Source organism: Neomonachus schauinslandi, chromosome 4 (genome assembly GCF_002201575.2).
Source record: "Neomonachus schauinslandi chromosome 4, ASM220157v2, whole genome shotgun sequence".
Lineage (NCBI taxonomy): Eukaryota > Metazoa > Chordata > Mammalia > Carnivora > Phocidae > Neomonachus > Neomonachus schauinslandi.
Genome location: NC_058406.1, coordinates 180,261,697 through 180,287,892, shown reverse-complemented (window position 1 = coordinate 180,287,892; position 26,196 = coordinate 180,261,697). Strand labels below are relative to the sequence as shown.

The following is a 26,196-nucleotide window of genomic DNA, read 5'->3' as shown; positions in this document are numbered from 1 at the left end:
TAATTTTCCCGTAAAAGAACTTTGGGACGCTGATTGTGGTGTTTTTGGAGCATAACCACTAGGTCACCCTTAAAACAGACAGAATTAGTGCTGATTCTTTATTACTGCCTAGTATTAGTTCATTTAAAATTTCCTCCGTCAACACAAAACTCTTTGAATCAAGACCCAGGCATTTTGCTTTTAGTTGTTACGTCACGTGAGTTCCTTATATTCTGTGGTTCACCCCACCCCACTTTTGATCCCGTGACATCAGTTTCTTAGAGGGACTGGTCGCTTTTCCTGTAGGTGATTTCATGTCCTGCATTTGTCTGACGGTGCTTCCTGGTCTTGTTCCTCCATCCCTCACATTTTATGCTCACGGATATTTAGATCTGAGCCTTGATTCGATTCGGGTTCAGTTTTTAGGCAAAAGTCCTACTGCGTGACTGCGGGCGGGCACATCTCGATTGGCCACCTGAGCGCTGCTGGGACCGGCCAGGGCGTTGGGGCGCGGTCACGAGGTTCATGTACGTCTCGCGGGAGCCAGTCGTCTTTGGCGTCTGATGATCCGCCTGCTTTTCTTCTAGAGGTGTCCATGAGCACTATTTCCGAGGTTCTCGGGAGGAGAGTTCAGTTGAAAGGTCTGATTGGGAAGCGAGCCATGAAGTGCCCATACTGTGATTTCTATTTCATGAAGAACGGCTCCGACCTTCAGCGTCATATTTGGGCTCACGAAGGTGAGTATTGTTCTTTCAAGGTAGAGCCCCCTTTTAGTTTTGTGCCTCCATGCTTCATGTGGGCATACTTTAGGAGGAAGCCGTCTCGTTGTGTGCCTGGCAGTTAGATGTCCTTCAGCTTCCTGAGAAATGTATCCATGAGCCAGCTAAGCTCGGTGATTTCAGTCCCTCCCTGTTCAGTTGCCATTGCAGTGACAGAGGTGTGCGGGTCAGAGCTTTCATTGGAATTGTAGTGAGCTAGATCCCCATGACGTCTGCGCTGGCATGGTAGGCGCTCAGCAGGTGTTGGGGTTACAAGTGAACGAAGGCGAAGAGGACGGCAGAGAGGCCTCTGGTCCGGCATCGTGGAGGAAGAATTCAGAAGGCGGGAGAGTTGCGTGGAGATGGAGCAGAGGGAGGAAGATAAGCTGTGCTTTAGGGATGCTTGCCTGTGAAGGGAAGTGCGGGGAACACGCTCTGGGACTTCGGGTAGTTGGAGGTCAGGAGGTTGTTGGAGACAGCGGGCCACCAACTTTGCTTCCCGCTGTAAGGACGCAGCGCTCCTGGGGATGAGGCTCAGAGCCAACACCCGGGGGAGCCCTTCTGGACATTTGCTGAGGTCCCGCCTGTGAGTTAGGGAGCTGGAGTGCTGCAGGCAGAGGGTTCCTGGAGAAAACGAAGGACGGAGTGTTTTCTGCAGGGAGGAGAGAAACACCTGTTCTCAGGCCTTGGGGAAAGCACCATCAGGAAGGGAGAGGTGAACAGTTCAGGAAATGGTGGAGTAGGGATCCAGATAAGGCAGAAGGAGCAGAGCTCAAAGCCAAGGTTGGGAGGCCCTTTTTGTTTACCCGGACACATGCACCTGCCCTCTGTGCCCTGGGCATACCCTGCAGCCTTGGTGAAGCCTCGATTTCCTTAGCTGCAAAGTCTTGGGTCCCGTAGACAAGGGCTGAAGATGCTGGGTGCGCAGGGTGTCAGGTCCTCCCGTGCTCAGTGTTGGGCACATCATCCCTCTCCCTGTGCACGTTGCACTGGGTGTCACGGCCTTATTGCTTTACATCTCCCTCTGGACGGTGGCTGCAGGGGCCGTGGCTTCTCAGCTTCAGAGCCCCCTCAGTGTGTGCTCCAGAGTAGGTCCTCAGGAGGTGTTTGTCGAGTGAAGGGGGAGCAGCCAGGACGCCCCACAGTCCAAGCCTTTAGCCCGACAGTAGCTCGTGTCCTAAGGCTTTGCTCAGTTTATGAAAATGTGCTTTCCCGTCTGATCCTGGAGGCCTGATCCCATTGATTTCTGCACAGGCCCTTGTTTACTTTAATTTTGGTCAGCTTATCTCAGTTCAGTTGAATATAATGAATGTGTGCTGCAGAAACTGCTTGGGGGTCTGTGCTCGCGAGGAGTTCCTGGACTGCGAGGAGAGGCCGGTGAGGACGACTCGCCATGCAGTATAGCAGTATGGCTAGCAGGGAGTTCAGGACTGGGACGCTGAGAGGGCACCGAGGGCACTGGCTTGGGCAAGCCAGAGAAAGCTGCACGGGGTAGGCCCTGGCAGAACCAGGAGGACAGGGCATGGCCGTCGGGAGGAACAGCATGGATGAGAGCATGGCAAGGCCCGTGTGCGGCGAGTCTAGGGGTAGGCACTGCTTTGTTCGACACGGATATGCACATATATCCTTCGGATGTACGCATATATGCACACCCATATAAATAGGTGGGTGTCTGTGTAATTTTATTTATTTATATATATATTCCCCCCCCTCCGTAGGTGTGAAACCCTTCAAATGTTCTTTGTGTGAGTATGCAACTCGCAGCAAGAGTAACCTAAAGGCTCATATGAATCGTCATAGCACTGAGAAAACCCACCTGTGTGACATGTGTGGCAAGAAATTCAAATCGAAAGGGACGTTGAAAAGTCACAAGCTCCTTCACACTGCTGATGGTAAGTAAATGACTCCATAGCATAGTGAGTTTTTTTCCCCTCTTGAAAGTGGGGTGTGAAGCTGACATCCCAAGACCAGCAGAAACAGTAGATGTGTCTGCAGACAAGAAAGACCTGGGTCTTTTAGAATTTTGATTCTGAAAGAGCAGAAAGAACTCCCCTGCTTCCTCATTTGCCCCGTGCTCAGGACTGGAGCCCTGCCTGACCTCCCCCAGTGCTGGGTGGTGTGCATGCGTGCACATGCGTGTGTGCATGGGTGGGTGGGTGTGGAGGGGACGTGGCTTCAGGGAATAAGGCACCCTCAGGAGGCCTTGATCTGAAAGTTTCAATCCTCTTCAGCCCTCCGTCCTCACCTGAACCTGAGGACCTTAAGGGGCAGCCATGATCACACCTGACCCGATGTTTCCAAGTGGATGCTTATCATCCAAGCTACCTCAGGGGTTCAGTTTAAAATACAAACAATACTTGGGCAAATTTGACCTTAAGGAAGTACACTTAAGTGGATTTCTAATTTCATTCATTCTTAAGAACTATTGATCGAGTTCTTACTATGTCCCAGCCATGCCTGGGGTATAGGGTCAGTAAGGAGAAGTTTCTGCCACTAAGGAGTGGTGGGGAGGAAGAGAAGCATGCAGGCCATGCTAAAGGTGGGTGCTATGAAAGAAGAGGGCTCAGCAGCTTGAGGAGAAGGATGTGAATCGCTGAGGGCAGGAGAGGTGATGGGCAATGGTCACAGTGGCCAATAAAGTCTCCCTGAGAGGGGTAGGATGGAGAGAAGGAAAGCAGAATAGTTTTAGGAAGACAGGCAGCTAGGTATCCAAGATCTATAAAGAACTTCTCACTCGACACCCAAAAAACAAATAATCCAGTCAAGAAATGGGCAAAAGACATGAACAGACGCTTCTCCAAAGAAGACATACAAATGGCCAACAGACACATGAAAAAATGCTCCACATCACTAGTCATCAGGGAAATACAAATCAAAGCCACAATGAGATACCACCTTACACCAGTCAGAATGGCTAAAAGTAATAAGACAGGGAGGAACAAATGTTGGAGAGGATGCAGAGAAAGGGGAACCCTCTTACACTGTTGGTGGGAATGCAAGCTGGTGCAGCCACTCTGTAAAATAGTATGGAGGTTACTCGGGAAGTTAAAAATAGAGCTACCCTCTGATCCAGGAATTGCACTACTGGGTATTTACCCCAAAGATACAGATATAGTGAAAAGAAGGGGCACATGCACCCCAATGTTCATACCAGCAATGTGCACAATAGCCAAACTGTGGAAGGAGCCGAGATGCCCTTCAACAGAGGAATGGATGAAGAAGATGTGGTACATATACACAATGGAATATTATTACTTAGCCATCAGAAAGGATGAACACCCACCATTTGCATCGACATGGATGGAACTAGAGGGGATTATGCTAAGTGAAATAAGTCAAGCAGACAAAGACAATTATCATTTGATTTCACACATATGTAGAATATAAGGAATAGCACAGAGGATTATAGGGCAAGGGAGGAAAAACTGAATGGGAAGAAATCAGAGAGGGAGCCAAACCATGAGAGACTCTTCACTATGGGAAACGGAGGGTTGTGGAAATGGAGGTGGGGGGATGGGGTAACTGGGTGATGGGCATTAAGGAGGGCACGTGATGTAATGAGCACTGGGTGTTATACACAACTAGGTAATCATTGAACACTACATCAAAAACTAATGATGTACTATATGTTGGCTAATTGAATTTAAATAAAAAAAAGGAAGACAGGCAGCTAAACCATAAAAGGCCTTAAGCATTTTTTATTTTCCTTTAAAAACCCCAGCTGGGGGCACCTGGGTGGCTCAGTCGTTAAGCGTCTGCCTTCGGCTCAGGTCATGATCTCAGGGTCCTGGGATCGAGCCCCACATCGGGCTCCTTGCTCGGCGGGAAGCCTGCTTCTCCCTCTCCCACTCCCCCTGCTTGTGTTCCTGTTCTTGCTGTGTCTCTCTGGCAAATAAATAAATAAATAAAAATCTTTAAAAAAAAAATTAAAAACAAACAAACAAAAAAAAAACCCCAGCTGTGGCAAGGTCTTGTCAGTATTCTATGTAATGAGACAATAAACCCATATTTATAAATATATTGCTATTTTAGCACAATTATATACAAAAATTGGAGTTCACCATAAAAATCAAGAGTGATTTCAACAGTTATTTTTGATTTTAGAACTTAGACGATGATATAGCCATTAGGTCATACCTTTATTTTAAGAATGTTTTAGGGAATCCATCCTGTTGTGTGTGCATCTGGGTGAGCTTGAGGGACTTACGGAGAGGCTGCATGCTTAGCTAGGCTTCGTTAGAACTAAAGATCCAGGGCTTGCCTAAGGCTGAACGAAGGCCAGAACTATAACTATTCAGACCTAAGCAGTGTGCTGTAAATAAGAAAATCCATAAGCAAAATAATTAAAAATGCAGTGACAGTCAAGCAGTCTACCCTGAGTAATGAAAGCATTAAATCATGTAATTATTCATGAGTTCTGTTCCTCCAGAAACAATAAGCCTTACTGATATTTCCTGACTTGGAAGCACGTGATTCACTGAAATCTCGAATAATACAGCGCCATTAATGAAAAGCAGCTGTCGTCAGCTCCAGGAGGTCTGGGGTGTCCACTGGGCTGTGGTGGCAGGCTCTGGGGGGGCACGCTCGGGGCCCGGTAGGGGCGCTGTGGCCTCATGCCTGGCTCAGGGGTCTGGGTCCTGGCCTGAAAGGATTCGAGGAGATGGGGTGTATGTCTAATCAGGGCCCTGGACCGACCGCTGTTGGATGTGGAGGGGAGGGCCGGGGTCTGTAGTGACACACACAGCCCTTCCCACCTGTCACTTGCTTCCCTGAGCCCTTCAGCAGGGAAGGGAACTTGGGTGGGCAACGATGGTGTGTCCTCAAAGCGGTAAGACAACCTTCCCAAAGAGGAAAGGCCTTGCAGGCATTATGAAATATTTTGTAACAAAACAGGAAATTTTTCTCTTATTTTTTTTCTCTTAATTTTTTTTTTTTCCCTGACATTTTTGGGAGTTTGAGGTATTTGTAAAGTCATGTCTTGTTTCCAGACATTCACCAGTCTGGGAAGAAAGGCATCACGTTTTAGGTGCAGTGAGAACAGCACCAGAATGGGGGGCCTGCTATCTTTTGCGCCCCCTTTCTGCCCCACATGGGCCTGAGTTTGGTGGGGCAGGATAAGGACACAAGACCTTGACACCTCCTGGGTCTCTCTCAGCCCCATGCTCTTTGATAAGGGGCAGGGTAGCTTCACCAGGTAGTCCCTTCTTCCCCCGCCTTCCTGGTAAGGACTTCCCGTGGTTTCATGTTTTCTCGAAGGCCAGCTTGATACGTGGTGTGCCCGATCACAGGCCGGGTGTCCCAGCTCCAGGGATGATCTGCTCTGCAGCTGTAACCAAACTCTCAGTCCTCCTTCTTCTTTTCAGTTTTAAAAAGCTTGAAAAAAAAAGCTTAGTTCCATCTCCTACCCACTTTTTTGGTAGCAGTCGTATTTTATTTTGATAATTCTTAAAGGCTTTTTGTATGTATCTCAGTGGTTTGTCATATTGTGCAAATATTTCCCTCTAACTTAATATTTGCTTTTTCATTTTATTTGCCACATTTTTTTATATACAGAAGTTAAATAACCTTGCATATTTAAACTTATCAGTCTTATCCTTTGTTATATTTTTTTTTCATGATTTCTCTGTGTTGAAAGGAACCTCCCTTACCTTAGGGGAAACTTCTTTTGTATTTTTTTCAGGTTTTACTTTTATGGTTTATAACATCTATTAAAACTAATATTCTTGAAATTTATTTTGGTATGTGGTATGTGGTAGGGATCTTTTTATTTTTTTAAACAATTTTCAATTGACTCAACATATTTATAGAGAAATCGGTCCTTTTCATTTTATTTTGGAATGCCAGTCTCTCAAGATGCTGGGCATGTTCTGAGATTTTGGTCTGTTCAGTAATATCTGTTCTAGTATATTGTTTTATTAGGTATTATTTTTATAACTCATTTGATTATGCACACATATGTTATTCCTTTTTTATTTTTTATGGACATCTCTTAGTTTTCTCATTTAGTTATTACTCCTTTGGATAAACTTTGAGACTGTTTTGTCAAGTCAAAAAAAATGTCTTCCCCTCCACCAAAGGAGGACACCATCTCCCACCCCAGGGATGCCCTTGTGAGCTGTGTGACATCACATGTGCCTCGAGTTCCTCAGGGAAAAGTGCTGGTACTGGGGTCTTGGTTGCCTTGATGAGGCTGTCAGCCTCTAATCATAGAATTAGCTCTTTATTTGGAAGCAAACATTGCTTTAAAACCTGCCTGGAATGACTTGGGTTTTAGTGGATCTGTTGTATCGGTAATGATTCAACAGCTTGTCCGACAGAGAAGCTGTGTGGGGTAGGCAGAGCTACGGAGGCCTGAGTTTTGAGTCTTGCTTGCCACTGCCTCGTAGGGTGGCCTTGGTCAGGTCACTTTTCTGAACCTCAGTTTCCTTATCAGTAAAACGGGGATCCATATGGCCCTGGGCCTGACGACGGGCTGGAAGATCAAATGACAGAAGGTGGCCCCCCCCCCCCCCGCTCACCTGGGCTCCACCTGCCCTCCTGGCTATTCCTTCTTGGTCTCCTTTTCTTGGGTCGCCTTAGCTGTGACCTCCTGCTCTTGGAAGTCCATACACTTCTTTTTTTTTTTTTTTAGATTTTTAATTTATTTTTTAGAGAGCGAGCGAGCAAGAAACAGCATGAGAGGGGAGAGGGTCAGAGGAAGAAGCCGGCTCCCTGCTGAGCCGGGAGCCCGATGTGGGACTCGATCCCAGGACCCTGGGATCATGACCTGAGCCGAAGGCAGACGCTTAACCATCTGAGCCACCCAGGCGCCCAGTCCATACACTTCTACACTCATTCCCTGGGGCATCTCCCCAGTCTCCCCATGCTTACACACTAGTTATATGGAAGGCTTCATAGTTTCTGTCTCCAGCCCTGTCCTCTCCCCCAGGCTCCACCAGCCCTGCGGGTACAACTGCCCGCTCAGCATCTGCTCCTGCAGATGCTGAGCGGCACCTAGAAGGCACCTCAGACTTAGCCTGGGCAACACTCAGCTCCTCATCTGTCCCAGACCTGCGCCTCCTGCAGGCCAGGGGTCACCAAACTCCAGGAAAAACATAGTAAATATTTGAGATTTTGAGTGCCTCATATGGTTCCTGCCATCTTGTCTTCTTTTTGATTTGTTTTGTTTTCTTCCCACAAACCTTGAAAATGTAAAAGCCATTCTGAACTCCCAGCTGTTACAGAAACAGGCTGGATTTGGCCCCCGGGGGGGGGCCACAGTTGGCTGACCCCTCCCATACCCGTGTCTGTCAGTGTCCGCTCCTTGGCGGTTGCTTGGGTCAGAAACCTCAGGTCATTCTTGACTGTCCCGTTCACACCCTGCCCACAGCCGGTTAGCTCCTTCTGTGTGTTCTCCCTTAGTTTTCCCTCCCCAGCACCCTCGAGGGGTGGCGTTTGTCCACACCGCCGCCACCTCGTGCCTCCTTTCTTGCTGTAGCCACCTGACGTGCTCCCTGCTTCTGGCCTTGCCCCCCCCAGTCAGCTCCCAGACAGCGGCCAGAGCGACGGCCCGGCTGAGCCTCCCTCTCACCCCTCTGTCTCCCCGCTTCCCCCCGCTCTCCCCTGACCGTCCCCTCTCCAGATGCATCCATCTCATTCGTGTTCTCACATCTGCCAGGTCCATGACCTTCTCTGACCCTAATGTGCATTATAATTTCCTTGTTCATGACTTTCCACTTGACTGTAAACTCCTCAAGCAGGGACTCTTGACCTACTACATTTGCTTTGTCTTGTATCCCTGGCACCTAAAACAGTGCCTGGCTTACAGTAGGTGCTCAATAAATGTTCATTGGTTGAATGAGTGAAAAAAATGTAAAGTGCCTTGCAGACAGCAGTTGGAATGTAGAAGCGCTCAAAAAGTACCAATTGCTTTCCCCATCTCATCTCTCACATAGTTGTATTACATCAAGTGCTTGTGAATTGGATGTTTTAAAATACGGCAGAGGAACTTACTATTAAATGAATCGTCTTGCTCTCAACTAAGTAAAAGGGAACTGAGTACCCACTCCTTTTACCTGCTTGCAAATCCATTTTTTTCACATTCATGGGCTCTTTACTTTGCCTCAGAAGGGAGAGGTCAGGATGGGCGGAGGTTTCAGTTAAAAAGGCTTGCCAGTCAATATGTACAAAGAGAGCCATTGACCTGTAAAGGGCCTGATTAAAACCCTTTGCATGTGTGCCAACAGTATGAAAGAATTTCATGCAAAAGTCATGCTGTAGCGCATTTTTCCCTTTTTGATTTTAAAGAGGGCCTCCGCACGTGTGGTGTAGAGGCTTTCCCAGGATTCTGCCGCCCCCAGCACATGGGGCAGGTGAAATGGTGCAGTGCCTTTCTGTTATGTAGTCCGATGAGAATCCCCTAGTCATGAAATAAAACGCTCTTTGGAGCTCGATGCTAATTCCTTTGGGTCCCCCTCTGCCCCATCCAACCTTCCCTCATACACTTGAGTTAAGAAGTTTTATGGTAAAATTTAAAAGAGGAATTCTCTGAGCTTCAAGCACTCTTGTGTGCATCATAATTAGACAAGTGGAGAGTCGAGTGTGGAACTTAGGTCTGAGTGGAGGAAGTACCATTTTTCCCCACACTCCTTCAATTTGTAATAAGAGATCCCATGGCTACACATGGAAGTATTCTAGATGTAAGTGTGGAGTTATTTTTCTCCTTCCTCTACAAGCAGAGTCCTTGTAGGATAAAGTAGCCCCTGTACTTCTAAAAACATGTACTCTAAACAATGGAAAATGGTATCCAAGCAACCAGCTGGTTGATCCTTCCAAGTTCATGTACTAGGCTTCAGTGAGACTGGTCTCTGCACAGCATCCTCATCCCTCTTACCCTTTGTCCAGCTCACCCTGGAGTCAAAGTGAAGGGACAGGGGTGGGCATGGACATGGTGGGTTTCTATTGGCTTACCTTTACCAGCAGGTGTCTGGGTGATGGGCAGCAAAGGGCGGGCTGATGTTCATGTCACTTTATGGGCGCACCCTGTCTGGGTCCACCTGAAGCTCTTCTCAGGTTTTTATAAACCGTAAGAGTAACAGCCCATGGGATAAAATGAACCATACAGCTTCCTGAACAGTTAGCTTAGACTGCTGTACAGATCTGACTGTTGAGGAAAGTTGGTGACCTAAAACCTCACCAGGGTAGAGGGGTTTCAGCAGCAGGTTGCAGATGCCTGGCCCAGCGTATGTAACCTCAATCCAGGTGGGGTGCATGCCTGTTCCTGTTCTTTTCTCTGGCTTTTGGCCCCTGTCTGTTTCTTCCCATGCCTGATGCATTCCTCCTTGTATCAAAACTGGTGTGCTCATTACAGAGAACCATCAGTCTCTTAAGTCTGCCGTTGCCTGAAGTTCAGCCCTTAAAGCACAGAGGCTTCTTCAACTGTATTTTTACTGCCGTAGCTATTTCTGTCCTGATTTGCCATTGTACTGATCCCCGCAGATGTGAGAGCTGTGGAGATGCGCTCCGCCAACCGCCAGCTGCAACACATGTTACGCTTCCTTTGGGGAGCTTTTCTTACCTTCAGCAGCACACCCCGGTGTGTCCGGCCACGTGGGAGGCAGCAGGGCAGACCCAGATTGGAACTACTTACTGCCTATGTGACCTTGAACCCGTGCTTCACCATCCCCGTTTGTTTCCCATGGCCGCTGTAACAAACGACCACACGTTTACTGGCTTAAATCAGCACGGATTTATGTTGTGACAGCTCTGAAGATCAGAAATCCAAAATCAGGTTGTCAGCATGACTGCATTCCTCCTGGAGGCTCTAGGGGAGAATCTGTTTCTAGCCTTTCTAGGTTCTAGAGTCTGCCCGTATCCTTTGGCTCATGAGCCCCTGCCTCCATGTTCAAAGGCAGCAGCGAGGCCCTTCTAACCTGGCTGTGCCTCTGCTTCCATGATCACGTCTCCTCTGTGACCCTGACCCTCCTGTCTGTCTCCATAAGGACCCTTACGATTTCACCAAGCCCACCTGGGTAATAGAGGATAATCTATCTCAAGATCCTTAACCTGGTCACATCTGCAAAATCCCTTTTGCCACGGAAGGTAATAGGCTCTGGGGATTGGGACCTGGATATCTCTGGGGGGAGGGCATTACCTACCACAGTGGGGTTGTGGGAAGATTACTTGGGTTCATATTAAGTGAGAGGTGCCTGTTCCCTCTGTGGTCAGTGTTCTCATATTCTCAGCAACTGTGGACACAGCGTAAGGATGGATCTGCATCGTCTATGTCATTTAGGAAAGATCCCATGTCTCTTTTCTCAGATATCTCTCATTAGGAAGACACAGTGCAAGAGTTAATATTTAACGAATATCAGTGTTGAAAAAGGTAAAGTCATTGTTCTGATAAATTTACTTATGCAAATATCACCTTTTGCAGTTAAGACTGGATCAACAGTCATAATAAGATATTTTCACCTTAATGCCTCTAGATATTAGTACTAGTAATAGTTCCGATTTATGCAAATTTCTTTAAGTATTTTAGTGCTCCTTCGAGTTTGAGGTACATAGGAAATTTGATTTGGCAGGAGTGATTTAATTTAACAGGTTTTCAAACAAGGTGCCTTAAGTCAGAAGGAATGGTCCCTCACTGTCTTTCTTTGTGTGCTGATGGACTCCAAGTGCCAGAAGACAAAGGGCATGGTTTTATTTCACCAGATGGTTTGAGATTTTTCTACCATTCCACCTCTCCCTAGTTTTATATAGAACTCTGTTTAAAGTAAGCAGCTGGAACCTTCCTCAGGGAAGCTCATCAAGCAGATAAGGGTGTAGTGAGACACAAAAGAAGCTGACAGGTGCTGTGCATTTTCTTTTTTTTAAGTATGTTTTTCTAGTTTTATTGAGATGTAATTGACATAACATTGTATTAGTTGAAGGTGTACAACGTAGTGATTTGGTAGAGTGTATATATTGTGAAATGATCAACACAGTAAGGTTAGTTAACCTCCATCACATCACATTTTGGTTATGATTAAGTGTTTTTTAATTTTATTGAATGTATTTGACATATAACATTGTGTAAATTTAAGGTGTACAGTATGTTGGTTTGCTACATGTTTATATTATAATATATTGCCATTGTAGCAATATTTATCACATTGCATTATAGTACAATATTGTTATCTATTCATTTTATTGTACATTAGCTCACTATGGCTTATTTACTACTCGTTGCAAGTTTGAGCCCTTCAGCAACATCAGTTTTTATCCCCCCTCATCCCCTAGTAACCACCATTTTACTGTTTTTGTCAAGTTTGACATTTTTCCATTCCACAGAGAAGTAAAGACAGTACTTGCTTTCTTTATCTGACCTACCTCACTTAGCATAATGCCCTCAAGGTCCATTCATGTTGATGCAAATGGCAAGATAGTCTCCTTTCTCGGGGCTGAATAATATTCCGGTGGTTTACATATGCCACTTCTTCATTATCCATTCATCCGTTGATAGCATTGGCTAGTTTCCATGTCTTGACTATTGTGACTAATGCTGTAATGAACTTGGGAGTGCAGATAGCTCTTCGAAATCCTGTTCCTTTGGGTATACCCAGTAGTGGAATTGCTAGGTAGTAAATAGTGGTTGGTATGGGAGATCTATTTTTAGTTTTTTGAGGAACCTCCATATTGTTTTGCATCGTGGTTGCACCATTTTACATTCCCACCAACAGAGCACCAGGGCATGTCCTCACCAGGATACCATGCGTTTTCTAAGGGCTGGTCACCAGGCTGGGGGCTACATATATCCTGGAGGGAGCCCCACCAACAGCTGCCGGCAGGTGTGGGGTAAATGCTGTTCCCCTCTACTTGGGATAGCCTCCTGCTGGGGCACAGCGTACACAGCAAGACAGCTGCTCATTGGCTCTCCTGCCCTCCTCCTCGCACATTCATCCTTCCCTCCAAAGTAGAAAGAACTTCAAAAGGAAGGGCAGTCTCACATCCCTTGGGGTTGGGGGCACCTCTCTCTTCATCCGACTCAAGGCAGAGTCACAAGGACTTCTGTTCCTTCCTTCCCGCTCCCTCCCTCCCTCCAAATCCTGCCCCCTCTATCCTAACATGGCAGGCTGAGTAAGACCTGAGTAAAGGGCACATCTCAGGATTGCTGGACACCAGACCCAGGGCTTTCCTTTCTTGTCTGGTGCTACTTGTGTTAAGGCAATGTCCTGTCACCAGGGCCAGCCAGTGCTCCATAGGTCAGAGGTCAGCTTTGGTCCATCAGCCAGTCAGCCGTGGAGCATGGGCTGGAGAGCTCATGTTACCGGAGAAACAGACTCCTGCCAAGGAAAACTGGAAGACGGAGGGATGAACAGATGTGGAGATGACCTTCCCCCCCACCATCCCATCTTTGAAGGGGGGCTGTACAGGATCACACCTTTTGAGGGAACTAGGAGCTGGTGGGAAAATGTGGTGCTTCCAGAACGAGCCGCAGTGTCTGCAGTGGAAAATCTGCAGCCAGCCTGGCTCTCAGAAGGATGCCGAACTGAAAGTCACAGGGGCAGATGATGCTGATGGTATCTTTTTCCTTACCACCTGCAGCATTAGTCAAGGAATCCACAGGCTGTGCTGCGACCCTCAGACTTTGTCTTTGAACCGCCTGACACATCTTTTCTTTCTTGAACTCGTTCGGCGCCACTTCCTGAGCCCCTTCTGGGGAAGGTAGCCTGTTTTGTTCTCATGGTGGTGTTTTTTTTTTTTCCCCTTATTTTTTTTTTAAATTAAAGTATCGTACACGTGCAGAAATACACAGCCGACTGGGTTGTCACAAAGGCAGCTCACCCATGTCGCTACATCCCAGGATAAGACACAGGACGCTGCCATCCCTTCTGAAGTCCGCCTCACCCTCCCCACCAGCCGCCCCTTTCCTCCTCAGGGTCGCAGCTGCCCGGACCTGTAACACTGTAACTTGATCTTGCCTGTCTTTGAACTTCATTTAAACCAATTCATATAATTCGTGCTCTTTTTGTGTCTGGCTTCTTCCCTTTAACATTATTTGTGAGGTTCACCTAGGTGGTTATGATTCTGACCTTTAACGTCTGGTCCTCTGGGTCAAGTAAGACTACCCTGTGTAACAGAAATCCTACATGCTGTGGCTTGTGGCTGGGAAGACCGTCCCTGCAGTTCACCTTCCTCACTATGGCAGTGTTTTTGTAGTCAGCTCAGAAGGCTTTCCTCAAGAGTGTTTATCCAGAAAGTGGTAGGACTCCGCTCTCTTTTGTCCCCCTCGCTGACAGGACTTGGCTCAGAATGACTTCTGACTGTTGGCAAAAGGTAAATCATGCCCCAGAAGATAAGAGATGACCACCTCTGAGATTACTCACCAAGTTAGGCCACTGTCTTGTCTTCGTGAAGAAGATGGGCACAGATGCCTGCTCAGAGGGAGCACTGCAAATCAACGTACAGCCAGGCAAGGCTGGGGCAACACTTTAAAAGGCCGTGAACTTTCTCCAACGTCAAGTTCAGGAACCACTGATACCATTTTATAGCTCCATGTTTAAAGATCTGTCTTGTTAATTAGATGGGCTGAAACATCCCAGCTTTGCAGAGATGGATGCTAATTTATCCAAAATGCTATTGTGTTGCACAGAAAACGTTAAAACAAGAGTCACAAAGATCTAATCCCTTCCTAGAAGTGTGCCCACAATTCTGTCACCTAACAAATTATCCTTTTAAAAATTCTTTTTCGGGGTGCCTGGGTGGCTCAGTCCATGAAGCCTCTGACTCTCAATCTCAGCTCAGGTCTTGAACTCAGGGTCATGAGTTCAAGCCCTGTGTTGGGCTCCTTGCTGGGCATGGAGCCTACTTAAAAAAAAAAAAAAAAATCTTTTCAAACGTTATTCGTGTTCATCTGGAGTGATTACATAATTGTAGTTAAAGCATAGATGTCATTCTTCTAGCCTTAAAATTAATGATTGTAATTGTTATTTGTTGCTGCAGAGTCCATGAATATTACATTTAGGGGCTGTGTAACGTCTCACTAAGGTGGTGGGCGATCCATGAGCTGCATAACCAGTCCCTTATTTTTGGACAGTGTATTATTTTCTGCTTTTTCCTCATTAAAACTAACTCGCAAAGAGCCCTTTCTTGCATATGAATTTCTCCTTCCTTTGAATTAATTCCTTAGGACACATTTCTGGGAGCGGGATGGCTATTTTGCCTCGGTGGTTTTTATCATGGGTTACACGGCTAACTTGCTGCTTTCAAAAAATTGAGCCAGAAATACGGAAGCGTTCCAGCTTTGCTCTTTCACATTTGGTGCCTCATATTATTAGAAATGGTCAGTTTCTTGGTTTAATGTGTGTCAGATCTTACCATGTTACTGTCATTCTTAGTTATTTGATAACTCACAATTGAACAGGTAAATTTGAGGGTTAAATGGATGGACTGAATTAATCTGCATAAAGCATTTATAACATTGGCTGGTTCATAGTGCTGTATGTAAGTGTTTGCTATCAGTGGACTTCTTTTGATGAATGAAATTAATTAATCCTCTCTTGATGAATTGTTTAAATCCTGTTTTTATAACATATATAATACATATAAATGATATAAATAATAATTTATGCTTTCTGGGGTCTTGGTGTCTTCTGCTCATGTGCTCACTGATTCATTCAACAGCTGTTTGTTGGGACTCTTTCGGTTGCACTTGACAGAAACTCATTTGAGGTTGCTGGAGCAGAAAAGGGGCCTTTCTTATAATGGTACCATCAGAGCTTCCAGAGACTCGAGGACTTTGTGTGTGTGTGTGTTTGGTTACTTCTTCCTCTTCATGTGGCTTGGTCTTCCTCGTCCTCCCATCTTAGTTTGACTGTCACTTCCTCACAGAGGCCTGTTTTCGTTCCATTTCCTCTTGTGGCGGCTATTGTGGGGAGAGAGGGAGTGTGGCTGGGCAATCACCCTGTCGGGCTCTCCTGTAACTCACCGCTAGCCCTGCAGCCAGTATGCGCTCCCTGCTAGACACAGGGACACGGGATGAGAGGTGTGCTGTTCCTGTCCCCAAAGTACCCACAGCCCAGCGAAGGTGCCAGACCGACCAGCCAGAGACGAATTGATGAGTCTCTTGGATACAACAGGGGACGATGCAAGAACAACAGAACAAAACCCAAAAGCTCCCCCTGTCATGAAGCTAAATGATAAGATAAATCAATAAAATATGTGGCATAGTACAATTGAGGTATGAAAATATTTCATATTGAGAACCTTGAAATAGGAAAACGAAAATATGAATATGAGACAATTCAGTTTCAACACGAAAATGTTACAAGATGAGGAGTTCCGAAAATGAATCCCTAAAAGCGACTATAGTTATAAATGGGATGGTGGTGGGGGGATCTGGGAAGGGTGTCCCAGGCCCTGGGAATGTAGGTACAGAGGTCTGAGGGTGGGGGATGTGCTCTGTCCTTGGAGTGGAGTGCGGGGGGCAGGGGCGTTGTTCCTGAGCTTAGAGAAGTAACAGCCCACCTTCGGGGGTCTTGCCAACCATTGCAAGGGGTCACAGCTTGCTCCGGTGGAGAGAAGCCAGAGAGGTTGCTGGGGGCAAGGTGAGGAAGGCCTTTCATAGGCTCTTTGATACTATAATTGCTTGTACTTTAGTTTCCCGTTCTGTTTGTATTTTTTCTGGTTAAGGTATATTATCTTAGGCTGGCTTAATTAGTCCCATCCCTGAATTGTCCCAGAGAATGCCAGGGAGGTCAAAGAGATAGGACTGGAGGGGCACCGCCACAGCTGTCCAGAGTGACCGTGGCGTGGAAGGGCCCCCTCCCGGGTCACCTGCGTGTGCCCTCAGCCTCATCCCTTCAGGGCTACTTTTCAGGTGCTTGCCACCCACTGTCTGAGTCCATCCTTGGAGCATGCAGGGGTGACCTCCGCCTGCTTTTAATGAAGCCTCTAAGTTGCAGAGAAGAGCGAGCCCAGGGTCACACAGGGCGAGCTGGACCGAGCCAGAAAGAATGCACTTCTGCTGCCAGTGTCTCTTTTGGGCGCTCCCGTCTAATGGGCCCCCATCCTGTGCGATGGCCTTTATGGTTCAGATATATCCACTGCTGTTACACATTCTCTGTTCCCTTTGGGGAACTGGTGTCCTGCCCTTACTAGCTGAAGGATTGCTATGTGGCTCTGAACAGGGACTTGGGGTCCAAATCCAGGGGCTGCCACTGACCACTCCATAACCCGCCAATTGCTCATATTCTTGATCCTAGTTCCTCATCCGTAAGGGGTTAGCACTGCCTGCCTCCCCGGGCTTGGGGGTGTGTGGCTGAGGTCATGGACATCAAGTCGGAGCGCAGCTGCTGCTGGACAGTAGCTCAGTAGCTAGAGCTAGCCAGATATGTTGCGTGGAAAATGCATTCCCTTTTTACCAAAACCGCCTTTTTCTTTGTAATCATTCCTTTCTTTTCCTGGGCTGTGGTGTGATCCAGATACAGACATTGGATGTGCATTGGCCAGCACTTGGAGGTCACTCTAGCCTCGGGTAAATGCTATGTTTTCTGTCCACTCTCCCTGCAGTTATCAGGAGTGTCTTGATAGAAATCAGCTGATAGTCTCAAAGCATTGCTCTTCATGATGAGTCATGGTTCTCCATTGCATTATTTTAATTAGGCAGCTAAAGATTATGCCAAGTGCTCTCCCAGGCCTGTTTGATGGGGGCTGTCAGGTTGCTGAAACATTTGTAGTATTTATTGCAGGGACTCTGAGGCTTTTGCCGGGGGAGGGGGGCGGTGCTTTTAGGAACTATGTTCTTTTTTTGTCTCTCGCAGAGCCCTGGGAGTAAATCCATAAAAGGCTGACTCTTGATCTCAACTGAGGTGATTCTGTTTATCCATTTCAGAGTAACTTTTTAGCACTTCATCTTTTACTCATTGAGCGATGCGTATTGGTAATGAGTAAAAATATTTATCAGTTTGGAGAATGGCTCTATCAGCCTTCCTGCCCCTACTAAGGCAGTGGGGAACCTAACACCATTTTGCTCAGGCTGCCTGGCACAGTGAGGATGCATTTGTGTGAGTCGGAATCAGTGGAGAAGTGTGGGGGGGCTGAGGTTATCTCCAAGACATGTAGAAATGTGCGGCCCTGTGTTTGAAAAAAGATGATACTATATTTAAGAACAAATATTACTTGGTTTCTAATTATGACGTGTCTGCCATACACATGAAAAAGTTTTCCCCCCGCTTCGGACTTGCAAAATTAGTAGAATCTAGAATTTGGGGTTTGTTCATCTACAATGATAGTGTAATTGTATTAATATATTTATACTATTATTTCCCTTTTGCTGTTACTGTTGAAAGTGTTATTCATGTAAGATACGCAGAATTTCCTTTCTGTTCCTTTCCCAGTTCAGTAAAATGCACAGGATACGTTCGGTGTGAGCCATGCACTCAGGTGCTTGGGGTGTGGGGATGAATAAGACATGGTCCCTGTGGGCAGCCAGGGCAGCGCCAGGCTTGTGGGCAGGCAGTGTGAGGCTGCAGAGTCAGGCACGGACAGAAGCATGTGGAGAGGGTCTGTGGGAGCCACGGAGGCTCAGTCTTAGCCCAATTGCCAGAGATGTCGTTCAACTTGAGTTGTGAGTTACAGTGAAGACTGGCTATATGCCGAGAGGCAGTGCACCCCAGGCATGGAAGATGTTAGCAGAGGCTTGGCAGAATGCTGTCAGACCTGAAAGACTTCTGTGTTACAGAGCCCGACATACAGAGGGAAAGGCAAACTGGAAGTCAGAGAAGGGTCAGGTGCGGGGAGTTAGTTCGGTTCTGCAAGGCCTCTGTATCACGCTCTGGAATTTTTCAACTTTGTTCTGCAGTTGGAGTCCTTGGTGGTGTGCAGAAAGAGCTGTGGGAGAGTTTATGTGTCAGGTCATCTGGATAGAGGATGGGGCATTCGCATGAATGGATGGATGATGGACGGAGGGAGGGAGGCAGGAAGGGAGAGAGAGTGGGCAGGTGAGCAGATGGATGGTTAGTTGATGGGGGATAGATGGATGGATGGATGAATGGCAGATGGATGGGAGGGTTACCTGAAGGCAAGGAAGCCAGGTTATAGGTTTTTGTTCTTGTCCAGGAAAGAAATGAGGAGGACTTAAACAAGTGTGGAGGTATTGAAACAGAGAAATAGAGAAATATTTAGGAGGTAAAACTGAGATGAGTGCAGTTGGGGTCATGGAGATACTGAGGAAGGCTGCCAAGTCTCTGACTTCATGATTGGGTGGGCAAAGAACTGGGAAGGCTGGAGGTGGGACCCATTTGATGGGGAAGATAATAAGTCCAAATTAGTACATTTGGGTCAGCTAGGCAGAAGGTTGGATACTCAGATCTTGAGATCAGGGAAGGGTAGAGGATGTAGAAGTAAGGGTGGGAAGGTATAGATTTTGGCGTTAGAGGTTTACAGAAGTCCACAGGTGAAGATTATATGCAAGGTTGCTTCTAGAAGAAGAATGGGAGCATGGGCCACAGCATTGTGGAATGCTGGTGTATGAAAGGTGTGGACGGGAGAGAGAGCCTCATGGACACTGAGGATACTGGCCTATTAGCAGAGCAATGTGCAGCAGAGTCCAGCAAAACACAGACTAAGATCCACCGGCTTGGCCCCATGGAGTTCATTGGTTCCCTTGGTGAGAACGGGTTTCCAGTGACAGGTGCCATCAGCCGGTTTTCATTGGGTTTGAGAGTTCATAGGAAGGGAGGCTGTAGGTTGACGAGGGAGACGACTCTCTCACCCAGCTTGTCTGTGAAGGAAAGATGTGCCAGGCCCCTGGGAGGAGCCAGTGTTTCTGTGGTACCATGTGCAGTGGCTGTGCCCTTGGCTCCCCGAGAGGCCCGCACCCTTGGAAACTGCTTGGGGACCAATTGACCGCGGGCAGAAGTCGGTCATATTTCTATTCGGTTGCACAATGGTATTACTGCATGTCGTGGTTTCACTTGTGCTCACCGGGGGGTAAAAAATGTAGCACCCCTGTACATCCATTAATTTGTTTTAACAAATAAATGATGGGCCCTTTCATCCCGTTAACGAGTGTTTGCATGTTGCTAACGCATTCATCCTCTCAGAGAGCAGTGTTTTCCATTTCTGTGCAGTGCCTTTCTAGCAGCCCCCCTCGCATCTGGCTTTCACACTCCTGCCAGGGTTAGGCGTTCCCAGCACAGATCCTGCTGCCTCGGTGAGTGGCCTTCTGCCTTCTCCTGGCTCTTGGGACCACAAGGTGCTCTTGGTGACATGCTCTGGCAGCGTCTCGAGGGCCAGTGCCTGCCCCTCTCTAGACCTCATGCTTTGGGTCCCAGAAGGAAGCCCCAGCTGCTCTGGTCTTCGGAGCACCTGAGGTCCCCACTCCGTGCTCCCCGCCCCTGGGCTCCCCCGCTGTGGTCCTCTTCGTCCAGTCAGCTGGCCACACCCTGACTTTCTTTAGGAGCCCGCTCAAGTGTTGTTGCTCCTGGGGCCTCCTCAGGCTGTTCTCCTCCTCCTTCCATGGCGAGCCCCCTTCCGTTGCCACCTGTGGTCAACAGGTATCTGGGCGTGGACAGGCTGTTCCCCCAGAGATTCTGGACTCCCACGTGGCAAGGGGATCGTTGTGCACCTGTCTCTGTGCCTGGCACTGCATTCATCTGCGGGAGCTGTTAGCCTGATGACACTCACCTTCTCCTCCCTTCTTTCCAGGGAAGCAGTTTAAGTGCACGGTGTGTGACTACACGGCGGCCCAGAAGCCTCAGCTGCTGCGGCACATGGAGCAGCATGCCTCCTTCAAGGTGAGAGGACTCGGCGCGTGGCGGGCAGGTGCATGCTGGAAGTGCGTTGCTTGTCAAAATGAAGGTGTCATTATTTTGGGGTGTTCCCTTCACTTCCGGATCCCCTTGGCTAGGATGCGTGGAGTCCGAGGTGTAGCTCACCTCGTGGCGTGCGCTCTCCTGCCAGAAGGGTGGGATTTCTCTATCCTTTGGAAGCCAGGTCCAGGGACCATGCGTAACTAGAGAAAAGGCATGCTTTTACTCTGAAAACCTGGAGGGATATAGAGGAGAGGCTGTGAGCTCTAGGAACAAGGGGGTGTGCTTTCAGACCTGGACGGCCTCAGGTCAGTCCCCTGGTACAACAGGCTCGTGACGATGCCCAGCCGGGGAACTGGAGATGGTGGCCATGGGGTGCCCGTTGCCGTGCCCGGCACATAGTAGGGCCTCAGGAGGCGGTGGCTGTCCGTATTCACGTCATAGCTGTAACTGAGATCTACTGAACGTGGCTGCTAAATATGCACTTGGCCGCCACTTCTGCTGCAGTTACTGACAGTGAGGCTTGTGGTCTCGTGCATTTGTTTGACAAGAACTTCCGCCCGGCGCTGGGAACTCAAGCCTTAAAGTTGATTCTGCCACTGCATCTACGCATGGAAACGGAAAGCACGGTGCTCTAATGTTTGTTGAAGTCGTGTCCACCGCTGAGTCCCGGAGAATGGAGAAGGTGGGAGGGGCCATGGGCCGCCACACTTGCAGGTTGCATTTATTGAGCACCTGCTGTATGCCTGCACTGTGCTCGGAGCTTCACTCCCGTCAGCTCTCCCCTCTCCCACGGTAGAGCCCATCATCCCTCTCTCACTGATGAAGAACTCGAACCTCAGAGAAGGTACCCGGTCCCCCATTAGGCTTGTCTGCCATGCCCACATCTACAGATTTCAGTCACCGTTGAAACACTAACCAAGCTGTGTTGCCACCACTTCGGAGGGGACGAGGACTCCCCCATCGGCAAGCTTTTCTGAGGCTCAGAACAGCCAGCCCAGTGAGAGATGACTTCTCAGGATCTCACCTCTGCTGGTTAAGAAACCAAGTGGCTCAGAGGGTTAGGGGTTTATGTGCTGTAAACATCCAGGGAGGGAAGGGCCCAGAACTGACTTTGTCTCCGAGTCCTAGGCCTGGGCTTCTCTCCGCATGTCTTCTCCTTACTCCTCCTTACTCCTTGTGGGCAGAGAGGGGCTCACGGGGAAAACTGAGGGGACTGCACCTGTTGCTTGTGTCTCGGCTTTAATGTCCCTGTGGCGGACCTGTGTTTCTCAGGTGGGTGTCACCTCGTGGGAGTGGCGGTGTGTCCGTGGGGAGCTTCTTGAGTGTCCTGCAGATTTTGTACGTGATTTAAAATGAAGAGCTTTATCTCGAGTTGCACCACCACAGGTGTGTTTCTTTGGGGGAGCCTAGACTTCCGTAGACTAGCGCAGGTGGGGTGCTAGGGAACAGCGAGCTGAGGCAGCTCTCACTTCATAGATGAGAAAGGAGGACTGGCAGGTTCTTTACTGTCCTCCCCGTCCCCAAACTGGAGCTAGACTTCCCATTCGTTCCTGGGTTTTCAGCGGGAAACGTCTTCTTCCGCAGCCAGATACAGCCCAACAGTCTCTCTGCCCCCCAGTCCTCACTGTTCTCTCTCTCAGATTTGTGGAATCTTTGGCTTGTGTGTACAGGAAGTGGATTTGGGGATGGTTTGAGCTCAAGTGTCACCCTGCTGTCACATAGCTGCCTTTCGCTGCTGAGGCCTTGGGAGCTATGGGACAGAGCTGGCCCTGGGGTCACGTCTGCCTTCCCATGGGCACCCTCCCTACGGAGTGGTACCGCGGCTGGGCTGGGAACCACTCAGTCCGACTCCGGCCTCTCACCTCCTCCAGGTCAGGTGCTCTTGTAGCACGAGTTAGTGTAAGTAATGTTTCTCAAGTGACTGGGACCGACAAAGCGAAACAAAGTTTTGACAGTGGACGGTTCTCTTTCCTCTCTGTCACTTTTCTTCTTTTTTTTTTTTTTTTAAGATTTTATTTTTTTATTTGACAGAGAGAGACACAACAAGAGAGGGAACACAAGCAGCAGGGAGAGGGAGAAGCAGGCTTCCCGCCGAGCAGGGAGCCCGATGCGGGGCTAGATCCCAGGACTGTAATAAGGGCAAACTCTTGTATTGCCTTTTAAAATTACATGTTTTTATTTATTTATTTTAAAAATAAAAATATATGTTCACTGTATAAGATTTGGAAAGTGCTTTTCCTTCCCTTTCTTTGCAGAATTTTTGGATATGATATATTTTTTTAAAACCTAATTGAGGTCCTACTGTAAATGAACATTTTTGGGTGGAGATTCAAACATCAGTTTTACCACTGATAAAGCTCTATTAGAGAATGTAGCTTTAAATGAGTGGCCAGATGGTTTGCCAAGAATACTTCGCTGTTGAGTTAGAATAACCTCCCAGTCAAAGGCAGGGCTGGAGAGCCTGCCTGATTTGAGCATTATAAATATAGCCTTTTTTTTTTTTTTTTTAAATGATCGTTCCACAGGCATTTTTCCATTTCATGAAAATATACTTACTGTAAAACTGCTTTTAATGGCTGCTTTGGGATGAGTATCCTAGTTTAATTACCCATTCCCCTCATAATTGGACAGTTATGGTCATTCCCAGTTTTTTCTGGGAACATCTTCATGCCAAAAGCATTTCCAAGTCATCCTAAGATCGAAAGGACTATAAAACATGGGGTGAAGCCCATCAAACCCCAGAGAATTCACAAGCAGTGAAGGTGCTCTAAGCACCTCTTGCAGCCGTAATTAAAATGCATTACCTCGGGTGGGACTGACACTGTCAGTCTTCAGCAAGTGCCAGAGAAGATGCTTGCACAGAGGAGCTGCCACGGAGCCAGGGGCCTCCAAACCAAATGGGGTTGTTCCCTCCCTCGGGCTGTTCAGCTCTTTGCTTCCTCGTGAATAAATACACCCGAACGCTGCTCAGTGAGGCAATGTGATCGCAGGCGGGAGTCCCCTCACACGGTTTTCTCTCTCTCTGTCGGGCCCCTTTGACCCCACAACTCTGTTGAGAGGATTGTTCTCGATTAGGGGGCCTGGGTGACTCTGTGGTAGTCTCCCTACCACGTTAATAAATGGTGGCTTTATTTCATTGAAAACATTTTTATTTTAAAATAATTCTAAACTGATCTAGAGTCCGGCGGATTTCCCAGGTACCGATTCCCCATCTTCCCTCAATGACAGTGTCTTCTTTAACCATAGTGTGTTATCAAAACTGGAAAATTGACTTTGGTATCCTGTTAACTAAACCACGGGCCTTCGTTGGATTTTACGTCTTACCTCTTTTTTTTTTTGAAATTAATAAAGTATTTTGAAGGTAGTTTTCGGTTCACAGCGAAATTGAGAAGAAAGTACAGGCACTTCCATACTGTCTGGCCCTGCCTCCTACTCACACCCTCCCCATTGTCAGCATCCCCACCAGAGCGGTACATTTGTCACAGTCCAGCCTATACCGATACGTCCTGCTCACCCAAGGCCATAGTACAGTAGGGCTCCATGTTGGCTTTCTGCCTTCTGTGGGTTTTGACAGATGTTATTGTGACACGTATCCACTGTTACGGTCATCATGCAGAGCCGTCTCACTGCCTTGAAAGCCCTCTGTGCTCCACCCATTCACCCCTCTCTGCCCCCCGTCTCCCCTGGCAGCCACTAATCCGCCTACTGTCTCCATAGCTTCGCCTTTTCCAGAATGTCCTAGAGTTGGAATCATACAGCATGTAGCCTTTTCAGATTGGCTTCTTTCACTTAGTAATACACATTTAAGGTTCCTCCATGTCTTTTCATGACTTGATGGTGCATTTCTTTTAGTGCTGAATAATATTTCATCACCTGGATATGCCACAGTTTGTTTATCCATTCACCTACTGAAGGACATCTTGGTTGCTTCTAAAGTTTTGGCAATTATGAATAAAGCTGCTTAAACACTGGGTGCAGATTTTTGTCCCGACCTAAGTTCCCAGCTCCTTCAGGTAAATACTAAGGAGTGTGATTGCCGGATTGTATGGTAGGAGTATGTTTAGCTCGGCAAGAAACTGCCACACTCACTGTCTTCCACAGTGGCTGTACCATTCTGCATCCCCACTAGCAGTGCATCAGAGTTCCTGTTGCTCCACATCCTCACCAGCATTTGATGTTTTCAGTGTTCTGGATTTGGGTCACTCTAATAGGGGTGAGGTGTGATACTCATCCTTGCTTTAATTTGTATTTCCCTGATGACATAAGCTGTGGAGCGTCTTTCATGTGCCTGTTCATCATCTGTATATCTTCTTTAGTGATGTGTCTGTTCAGGCTTTTTGCTCTTTTTTTCTTTTTCTTTTTTTACTTGGGTTATTCATTTTCTCAACTTATTGTTGAGTTTTAAGAGTTAAGAGTTCTTTATGTATTTTGGATAATGGTCCCTAATTGCAAATATTTTCTCCCACTCTGCAGCTTATCTCTTCATTGTTTTGAATAACTTTATTTTTAAATAAAGTCTTATCTTTTCATATAAAGGGATACTTATATAAAGAGGATGCTTGTTTTTGCTAGCCCTGTATGTATCATTCATACTAAGTGTGAGGGTTACATGCTCATTTCACTTGGGTTCATACAGCTTGTGAAACTGGATTGTAATTACTGATTTCTAAAAAACAGAGTTGTGCTGTTTTCTTTCCTGTCATGAGAGTCATTGATACTGGGGTGGGAGGTACTGATAAGAGAGATGGAGAAGGTGGAGGGGAGGAGGGAAATGGTTCCACAGATCCACTGTTTTAGCTGATTTGGGGTCACTGGACTTCCCTCCCTAGCTTGTCTGCTATCCTGATTGATTCACCCATTCCTTCTAGGAAACTAGTCTAGATTTCTCACAGTGTATTTGTTAGATACCAAAGACAGAGAATGGTACTTTAAGGTAGTATTTTTCAAAATCAAGAAGGAAAATACTGATTGAGCAGCTGGAATTTTTAATGCTACTGGTTTTTTAACATTTGCCTTATCTTTATGAATGATTATCTCATATTAAAAATAAACTGCTCCCAGTAGGAGGGGAAGAATGAAGGGGGGGAAATCGGAGGGGAGACGAACCATGAGAGATGATGGACTCTGAAAAACAAACTGAGGGTTCTAGAGGGGAGGGGGGTGGGAGGATGGGTTAGCCTGGTGATGGGTATGAAAGAGGGCATGTTCTGCATGGAGCACTGGGTGTTATGCACAAACAATGAATCATGGAACACTACATCAAAAACTAATGGTGTAATGTATGGTGATTAACATAACGATAAAAAAAAAGTTAAAAAAAAAAAAAAAAACTGCTCCTGGTATCCCAATTGAAAAGTAGGTAAAGAGAACAGGTCACAGAGAAGGGAATAGCTCTTGGGTATCTGATAAGGTGCCTCATCTCACTGATAATTAAAAAAAAAATAAAGGGAAAGTACATTGAAATACCATTTTTTGCTTATCGATTAGTAAACATTCACAAGTTTGATAGCACAGTCTGTTGGTGAGGCTGTGTGAGAGCTGTTTATACTTTGCCATTTGGAGTGCAGGTTGGAGAACCTATCCCACCTGCAGGTGCACATGCTTTTTGCCTCAGCCTGCCTCTTGTAAGATGTGATCTTATGGGTGCACTTGCTGATGTCTGAAATAAGGACTGTGCAATGTTA

At 47.2% G+C, this 26,196-nt stretch overlaps 1 protein-coding gene across 1 annotated transcript in view; it reads left to right on the top strand.

Moving 5' to 3' along the window:
- Positions 1-26,196, top strand: part of ZFAT (zinc finger and AT-hook domain containing) — a 197,194-nt gene that overhangs the window by 103,243 nt on the left and 67,755 nt on the right. The window contains exons 9-11 of the mRNA XM_021688474.1: positions 567-716; positions 2,456-2,629; positions 20,406-20,494. Coding sequence (XP_021544149.1) covers positions 567-716; positions 2,456-2,629; positions 20,406-20,494 — 413 coding nt within the window. The remainder of the gene's footprint in view (positions 1-566; positions 717-2,455; positions 2,630-20,405; positions 20,495-26,196) is intronic.